The 9656-nt window shown below is 35.6% G+C and overlaps 2 protein-coding genes across 2 annotated transcripts in view; one reads left to right on the forward strand and one right to left on the reverse strand.

The window, feature by feature from the left end:
- man2a1 (mannosidase, alpha, class 2A, member 1) overlaps positions 1-2419 on the forward strand; it is a 74577-nt gene extending 72158 nt beyond the window's left edge. Inside the window, exon 22 of the mRNA XM_016249043.1 lies at positions 1589-2419. Within this exon, the coding sequence (XP_016104529.1) occupies positions 1589-1741 (153 nt within the window). The 3' untranslated portion in view covers positions 1742-2419. The remainder of the gene's footprint in view (positions 1-1588) is intronic.
- Positions 2420-3216: 797 nt separating this feature from the next.
- Positions 3217-9656, reverse strand: part of LOC107564051 (transmembrane protein 232-like) — a 10069-nt gene continuing 3629 nt past the window's right edge. Inside the window, exons 8-13 of the mRNA XM_016249048.1 lie at positions 9264-9375; positions 8257-8419; positions 6917-7086; positions 4698-4981; positions 3943-4021; positions 3217-3731 (exon numbers count right to left, since the gene is read on the reverse strand). Of these exons, the coding sequence (XP_016104534.1) occupies positions 3582-3731; positions 3943-4021; positions 4698-4981; positions 6917-7086; positions 8257-8419; positions 9264-9375 (958 nt within the window). The 3' untranslated portion in view covers positions 3217-3581. The remainder of the gene's footprint in view (positions 3732-3942; positions 4022-4697; positions 4982-6916; positions 7087-8256; positions 8420-9263; positions 9376-9656) is intronic.

Consider the following 9656-nt stretch of genomic DNA (forward strand, 5'->3'; position numbering starts at 1 on the left):
TATATATATATATATAAAACGAATAAATAGGCCTATATGAGAAATATATTTTTGCTTAATAAATTAAGAAAACGAAAGAAAAACTGCAACAAGTAGCCTAGTATGCATAGTTTGTTCATTTTTGTGCTGCGCGAAAGAAAAGACTGCAGAAAGCGGCATCCTATTTTTCTTTAGGCTTATTTTACAAAAGCACAAAGATTTGTTTTTATTGTGAATGTACACAGATAAAAGCAAGCCTTTTACAATTCTGATTATCTTTAGGACTAAAAGGAGTAGTTGCTTCCACTGTTAGAAGGAAAAAATTAATTAATGCACAGTTAAGCATTGCTACCTTGACAATGCAGCCTGTTTATTATCATAATAAAATACAGTCAGTCAAACATATGGAGAAACACTGCTCAGTTTAAATATGTAGTCAAACTGTGCCGTTAAGTGTTATCACTGTACTGCCGTGATGTTATGCAAAACATTTTGTTTTACGTGGATATTGAAACGCGAGAGAAGTAGGCTACATAATAAATAATATTTTGGCATTCAAATAGGCCTACATCACGAATACGGAAACATTTGATTTTGTGTGGAATGAGAGACCCAACGTTGGTTTCAGTTTCGTTTTAACCTAAATGAATTGGCTGGTTTTGGCTTGTCGTTTATATTGCTATAGGTTCTTATATTTGTAATTCTTGTTCTTTTCTAAATACTGTTTTAGAAGGATTTGTTGTGGAGTGAGGGGAACTAAAATAGCCTAGCTATGTTTACAGTGTTTATTATAATGTTTGTAAACATTTCGCATCGGCATTAGGCGTATTTCTGAATGAAATAATAAAATGCGACTTATACGCAACTTGCGTTTTCATTCTCTAAAAAAACGCTATTTTTTATATACGCGTAGCGTATTTGAACCATGCAGCAAACCTTTTTAAATATTTTGATAAATTACTGAAAAAAAAAATAAATAAATGACTTTTTAAACCATTTAACTGATTGGATTAATCGGTCAAAAATTCTTACGGTCGGTTTAACGGTTAACCGGTTAAAATGAACATCCCTAATACGCACCCCTGGTCAGATACTCAAAACAAACAAAGTCTTAATGCCATAGAGCAGGGAAGGGCAAACTTGGACCTGGAGGCCACTGTCCTGCAGAGTTGAGCCCTAACCCTAATCAAACACACCTGAACAAGCTAATTCGTGTCTTCAGGATTACTAGAAGACTCTGCAGCACAGAGTTTGCCCATCCCTGCCACAGAGTCACAGTGCTGCACTCTACTCTTGGAAATCAACTAACTTGATAGTTGCTCTGCATATTAACATGAGACAGAAGAAACTTTAAAAAAATGATACGTCACCTGTAAGAAGTTTATGTAAATGAGCTATTTACAGAAAAAGTCCCATAAGAAAATGAAAGTTGTTTACTTTCCACTGAGTTCACAGGCTTAGCTTAAACCTGTCAGACTGTCAGATATGCTAACCATCTCACTTCTTACAAGTGAAAAGTCAAAGCTAAAGCCGTGACTCAATGCATACTTGAACATGTTGTGTTGTAAATGCTCTAATCACCATACTGTGTTCTACTGTGCGTGTGTAGATTCATTTAGAGAAGCTCCTGACAGATTTGAAGGTGAAAAGCATCACTCCTGTAACGCTGTCTCTGATGCACACACACAATAGTGATGCCGACCCCCAGGAGATCAGCCTTAAACCCATGGAAATCAGGACATACCGCCTGCAGCTGAGCTGAGCTGCAGTCACATCGGCTCATGCCCTCTGTGTTTTACACTCGAGAGCCGTGAGGTTGTTGCCTTCAGCCAAGGACTCAGTAAACGATTGTCGACAGAAACCTTAAGCTTCACTGCAAAGCAGTGAGCAGCTCTCTCAGGTTATTGAACATAGCGTGACGCTTCTTATGTGTGATTCACTGTGCTGAGAGTTGACATTTTGCACTGGGAACGTACAAGTTGTTGTACGCTTTTGTTGTATGTTGCAAGAAACGCTCTTCTTACTTCTGTTACACGACGAAGAGAAAAGCTCCCGTTTTATATTTCCCAGATGAAAGTTAATATATACAGATTGTAAAATTGTCTTACCAAAAATTGTATTTGATTTGATTATTTTATTGCAATCCCAAAGTTTTTACTCTGAACTGTGCCTTTTAGTCTCGCAGGGTGGTGTTTGTCTTAATGGATGTGAGAAATTAGTATAAAGAAATTAAAGTCATCTTTAAACAACCACATATCTTCACAATCATACATTTGGTATTTTCGAATGCAGATCAACTAAATTGCTATTGTGTTATTTGCTTGTTTTTAAATGTCCCTTGCAAATGACCGCAGGTTACATGTGTTTATCACATTCATTGAAATAGTTTTAATGCAACTTGAAATTTAAATGATGAAGCCTCAGATTCTGTCTGTATATTTTTTTTAACATATAGATACTGTATACATGCCACCTTTTTTCTTGTTAATTTGTCTATTTTATGCAGTCTGAAGGATTGTAAATAGGTTTAGTAACAACTTAAATTCATCAAAGGTGGGTGGGTGACTTGCAACAATTTCCTAAAGAATGTATATTGAAAATTTAATTCCACTGTTCCCAGAGATGATAATTATCAAAGAAGAAATTAAATGTTTTATTTACTATATTAGGCTATATGAATAGAAACATGCATATATTTTTATCAAAATAAATATAGATTCATGCAGTGATTTAGTTGAAAGGGGTAACGAATCATAAAATGGTGTCGTGGTTATTATGGATTATAAACTTTGTGTGATTGTGTTGAGGTTTATGAATGGAAATGATCTTAGATTTATTACACAATCAAACTATGCAAATGCACATTTTTGTCTTATGCAACAATGATCTATTTTTTTAAACCGACTGGTAACACGGGACCTACGGGGTTTATCTTAAATCAAGTCCGAAATTCTCCCCATTTTACCTGACAACAGTTCTCGAGAATTTTTTCTGGCATGTTGTAGATTTGCAACACGTTATATGTTATGAATGTTTTCCTCAAATGCATTTTCCTTCATTCTGTGATGTTTATTCTTGAAGGGAGACCATTTCCTGTCTTTTTTGAGGTGTTTTCTTGTTTAAATCTGCTTTCAGACTGTCGATAAAAGAGTTGGTTGCTTGTCTTGAGCGTGATGAAGGATGATTATTTGTTGACTTGCTACTGTGATTTTTCGAATGTTAATTCAGCATGTTTTTCTTTTATGAAAATTTCGACTGGCTTGCCGTTCAGTTGGTCAGTCAGAAGTGCTGTGATCACTGTATTCCAACTAGCTGCTTAATTCACACTTTTATGACCAAATTGGCCTGTGACTGGATAATGAAAGCAGGCCGATGCTTTCCAACCTTGTGAGAACATTCCTCTTTTTTTAATCTTGAAAACTGTGGTGACTATCTGAAGAGTATGCATCTTTTTACCAGTGTTGCCAATTGCAATTGTAGCCAACGAATGTCTGTGTCATTTGAAAGGAATTTTACAAAAAAATAAAAAATGTTCAGACTTTTTTGTTTGGATTTCAAGGACTATTTCTCGTTGCTTTAAAGACTCATTGTATGTTGTCATTTCATGGTAACTCATAAGGTTTTGTGTTCTTTTTGACCTTTTCCATGCGTTTCTTCATGATCTTCTCCTCTTCCTCTTGTTTTCCTTTTTCCAGCTCTGTCTTTTCCATCTCTTCCTCTCTTTCCATCATTATTTTCAGTTCCTTTTGCCACTAGAAGATTAAAAAAGAATGGTAATAGTTTTTTAGCAATTCTCTGCACATATTTCTCTAGCCTCAAGCTCTTTGGGTCCCGTTACTGGGTACAGCTTCTGTACCTCTATCTAAATACTAATCTAAACTTGGTAAGGACCGCTTAGCCAATCGGCTGTCTCTGACTGGCTGATGGATTACTGCACTGAATCAAAGAGAATGCAATACTCACTTGATCTTCCACAACTTTAATCAGATCAATATCAGTCCTGGTTCTCAGGTCCAGATGAGAAGCTTCATGTTTGCCCTGTCTGATCAAATAAGGCACGTGTGATACAGTGATGGTATTAGATGGTAATACTGAGGTATTTTGATATATTCCAGTGGTACTGAATGATTTAACGGCCATATGAGTTTTTTCAATTGCCAGTGTAAATATGAATTATCTATAGAGCAGAGTGGTTAATGATATGTAATAAAATTGAACAACCACAAAAGTTCAAGAGTTTGAAGTCGGTGAGACTTCTGATCAATTTATTGCATCTTTACTAAATAAAAGCATGAATTTCTTTTAAAAAAGAGCAATCTTACTGAGATGAAACTTGAACGGTAGTATATATATATATTATGCAACATCTACCAGTACTCTTAAAAGGTTATCACTGTTTCCACAAAAAAATATTACGCAATAAAAATAGTTTTCACCAAATCTGTATATTACAACGATTTCTGTGGGATCATGTGACACTGATGGGTGCTGAAGATTCAGATGAGTCATCAGGAATAAATGACATTTTAAAAGATAATAAAACAGAACACAGTTTGTGATACTATTTCACAATATTACTGCTTTTACTGTATTTTTGATCAAATGAATGCAGCTTGGTGAGCATAAGAAACTTCTTTCAAAAATATGGTATTCCCGTGATGTACAGTACTTTTCTGTTAGTGTAGCAGATGCAATTTTTTAGAAGAGAAGCCAATAACCTTGGTGTCTTGTGATGGTCTTTCGTAATGGAGTGGGGTGTGATCAGTTCAGGGCGGCCTCTTCCGGCCCTGGCTGCGGAAACTGCCTCTTTCCTGGGTTTGGTGGTTTTTATTCTGTGCCGGTGGTCTGCAGAATGAGTAGTGAGCTGAACTGGAGAGCAGATCTGGGAAAGAGAGTGTGCTAGCCGACCAGTGATCCGCTCGCTCTGTGCACATATGCACACTTCAACTGTGTGGGAACTTCTCATCCTCTCTCTGTGGTTTTCCAGAAGCCTTTTATCACCCTGGAAAGGAGATAATAACAGGGTGAAACTGCAGGGTCCTATTGATCATGCAGAGGCTCGAATGAAGATTCTGTTCTTGATTTCATAGAGTTTAATGCAGTCACACCAGATGAATGTTTAAAGCTACAACAATGTGCTTCAGCGTTTTGTTTAAATTCAGATGTACTTTCCTTTCTGATGCTCTCTATTATCATGTCACCTCAGTGCTAGGCACAATATAACTCCTTGAAATCTGGACTGAATCTGCATAAGCCTCATGCATTATTCAGCTGGATGAGGGTGAAATATCAAAACACATCTGCTTTCTTTCGTTCTTTTTGTTTGTAAATAACACTGTCCTGTCCACTGCTCAGCATAACATAATAACTTTCTACTTTTATCATTTTTACAGTATATAGTTTTGGGGTTTGGGGTCAGTAAGGTTTTTTTTTTTTTTTTAAAGAAATCCATACTTTTTTTCAGCAAGGAGGCATTAAAATTGATCAAAACAATAGTGACATTAAAGATATTGATAATGTTACAATAGATTTTTACTTCAAATAAATGCTATTCTTTTGAACTTTCTATTCATCAAAGAATTCTGAAAAGGTATCATAGTATAATAAGAAGTGTTTCTTGAGCAGCAAATCAGCACATTAGAATGATTTCTGATCATGTGACACTGAAGACTGAGGTAATGATGCTGCAAATTCAGCTTTGCATCACCGAAAGTATGATGCAACCGAAAATATATTAAAACAGAAAACGGCTATTTGAAATTGTAATAGTATTTCACAATATTACTGTTTTTGCTGTATTTTTATTCAAATAAATGCAGCCTTGGTGAGCATAAGAGTCTTCTAAAAAAAAATACAAATGTAAAAAAACTTAACTTTTAAATGGTAGTGCATATTGCAAATTTTCTCTATGCATAAAATACCTGTATGACCTACTACATTTGCCAAACAACAAAGCACATTGTGCACAATATCCCGCAATGCACATACAGATGACACTAAAACTACCAGATAAGGACAAGTTGGCTTCAAGTCAATGTCTCTTAACTAATGTTTACGGACTTCAGGAACACAAATCTCTCTTAGTAGAAGGAAATTATTCGAAATAAGTTTGAAGTCAAAAGTTACTGTTTTTGCTGTATTTTTATTCACATAAATGCAGCCTTGGTGAGCATAAGAGTCTTCTAAAAAAAAATACAAATGTAAAAAAACGTAAAAAACTTTTAAATGGTAGTGCATATTGCAAATTTTCTCTATGCATAAAATACCTGTATGACCTACTACATTTGCCAAACAACAAAGCACATTGTGCACAATATCCCGCAATGCACATACAGATGACACTAAAACTACCAGATAAGGACAAGTTGGCTTCAAGTCAATGTCTCTTAACTAATGTTTACGGACTTCAGGAACACAAATCTCTCTTAGTAGAAGGAAATTATTCGAAATAAGTTTGAAGTCAAAAGATAATAAATGCAGCCTTGGTGAGCATAAGAGTCTTCTAAAAAAAAATACAAATGTAAAAAAACTTAACTTTTAAATGGTAGTGCATATTGCAAATTTTCTCTATGCATAAAATACCTGTATGACCTACTACATTTGCCAAACAACAAAGCACATTGTGCACAATATCCCGCAATGCACATACAGATGACACTAAAACTACCAGATAAGGACAAGTTGGCTTCAAGTCAATGTCTCTTAACTAATGTTTACGGACTTCAGGAACACAAATCTCTCTTAGTAGAAGGAAATTATTCGAAATAAGTTTGAAGTCAAAAGATTTCACCTGAAACATTACCTAGTGAAAAGTTCAAAAGAGTAATTGACAGGCCAGGTTAAGCAAACGAGGGCTTTTGTTTTTCTTCAGTTTGCTGTGAGTAGTGTTGTAATATCTGGGCTATATTTCCTCTGTAGCAGCAGGAAGCTGGAGTACCTCAGTGATCCTCACAACATTCATGACACGGGGGTCTGTCTCCTGCTTCAGGTGCTTCTGCAGCGTTAACCAGGCTGTGTTCCTCAAACCATCCTGAAGCGTGATCCTGCGGCTGATCTGTGCCAAACCCTGAACCACACTGTACCGCAGCCTCCATGTGTCTTCATGCGCTACAAACACAGATATATGTGCTTTACTTTCAATATATGATAAAAGACTAGTGGCCCCAAAAAGTCTTTGGACACACTATTTGCTAATACTTTTAGCAGATGTATGAAGTCAGTTCTCCTCAAGTTCACAATGAGTAACCAGGGTTCAGAATGGCATCCCCCTGGTGGAAAAAAATTACAAAAGGCATCCCCTCAGTAAAACCACCATCCTCGCTAACCATCCCCTTTAGAATAATAATGTTGTGTATTATTATTATTATTTTAATTAAAATTAATGCAATATAAAGATACATCCCAAAAAGCTTTTTATTTATTTATTTATTTAATATGTATTTTATTATTTATTTATTTTTCACGGTGAGTTTCTCATTTGAAAAGTAGATCCCCCCACACAAAAAAGTGTGGGCAACCAACCCTGGTGTAGAGCAACAGGGTGAGTTTCATTGCCTGAATGAATCTGTTTCTGAACGAATCAAGTGAGCCAGTGATTCAACGGTTCGTTCACTTGTTTCGTTTCTAATTGAATCAGCCGTTTTGAACGAATCGTTTGATTTGAATGATCCAATAAATCATTTATTAAAACAGGGACTTGCTGCCACCTACTGGCGGTTTTATTGTCATCTTTATTTATCCATGACAGTCCTAAACCAGCCAAGGTGCCACCACAACAACACATTCAACTAAATATTGTTTAAGTAGCAGTATTGACCAAAACTCCTCCATTTCGGGCCCCAGAAGGAGCTTTTAAATAAAGAATATATAAAAATTAGCCTTATTAAACTATTATTTATAAGCTTATATATATATAAGCTTATAAATAATAGTTTAATATGGCTAATTTTTCATTAAATAAAATCTTTTTAAACAAAGAAATTGACCACCATCCCTTCTGAATTTTTTTTTACAATTCGACCACTGAGAGTAACTACAGTGTCGCTCAACACATTAATTACAAACATGATCCCCCATTTTGACAACCGGAAAAGTGTCTCAATACTTTTGTCTATTGTTTTATCAGTTAAAATCTTACTTTTATGTGACCTAATACTTTTTGGAAGCCACTGTACATAAACTTTGTCACACAGAATAGACTGAATTGCCCACAACCCCTTCTGAGATTCTAGTCTCATGTAGACGTTGTATGCAGATCTTTCTGTTTAAAGCACTTACATTGTTTTAGCAAGGTTATAATTCCTCCAGAACGTCTGCACTGAGTAAAGTTTGACTGTCCACTGAGGGCTGTTTTCTTCATTTCAGCACAGTAGCTGTTTTGGCAAATGTTGATCAAAATAGAGCAGTAAATGTACTCCAACTGCCACGGCCAGGAAGCTTTCTGCGATGTCATTTCCTGTGTTAACAAAATACACAAAAATAATAAATCACACAACGAGTATTAATGAATCAAATGATTCGAGATTTATTTAGAACCGTTCTGGGTGTGAATTTTGAGTAGGAATGAATAATTCGATACAAATTAAAATTCTCTTATTATTCTCATTCACAAAATTCTGTCATTTATCTCTTTTGTCAAAAACTATATTAACACGCAATTCTTGAACACATTTACGTGTATAACGTCTTCTATGATGAGGTTGTTCATTAGGTTTTTCACTGAATGTCAGTCTTTTGATTTCCAAATAGAATAATTTCCTTTATTTATGTTCCTGAAGTCCGCAAACATTAATAAAAGACACTGACTTAAAGTCAACTTGTGGTAGTTTTAAGGTATGCTGAACTGTGCATTGCATTGCATTGCATTTTGAGATACTACGAACAATGGAAACATTTTGGCAAATGTACAGTAGTATGTCGTACAGGTACTTCATGTATAAAGAAAATTTGCAGTATACTCTACCATTGTTGTTTTATTTCTCAATTAATATTAATTTTGATATTGTTTTTGGGGGCATAAAATCAAAAATACCATGGAGATAAAACATAAATCATAATAAAGAATTTATTACTTAACCTTATCTTATAATATTTTATTTTATCTCAGGAAAATATTTTAACAAAACTACTTTTTTGTGAAAAAAACAACAACAACTAGATTAAAGTCATACAACTTTGAAATTTTGTCATTATCTGTATCTGAACCCAACTGATTTTCATTAACCATTCCTGTCAATCAGTGTTTCAATGTGTTTCCCCCCCCATCCCTCAACTTTCTTAGGCACCTGAGAACTTTCTTGTCTTTGGGTTATGTGAAGGTTCATAAGTGTCTGAAGGCACAGCATGCTAGATTTGGCAGCCTCTCCCAGAATCATCAGTCCTAACCCACAGTGGGCCCTGAGAAAAGAGAAGGTGAAAAAGCCAGATGTTACTGTGGGATTTAAAGGGGTCATATGATGCTTTTTTAAAGATCATTATTTTGTGTATTCACTGTGATGTGACACTGTGTCTCTCCCTCTCTCTCTCTCTCTCTCTCTCTCGCTCTCTCTCGCTTGCTTGCTCTCTCTCGCTCTCTCTCTCGATCTCTCCCGCTCTCTCTCTCTCACTCTCTCTCTCTCTCTCACACACATACACACACACACACACACACACACACACGACGCGCAAAACTGCGCATT

The sequence above is a fragment of the Sinocyclocheilus grahami genome, unplaced genomic scaffold (assembly GCF_001515645.1).
Source record: "Sinocyclocheilus grahami isolate Dianchi unplaced genomic scaffold, SAMN03320097.WGS_v1.1 scaffold904.1, whole genome shotgun sequence".
NCBI classification, from domain to species: Eukaryota; Metazoa; Chordata; class Actinopteri; order Cypriniformes; family Cyprinidae; genus Sinocyclocheilus; species Sinocyclocheilus grahami.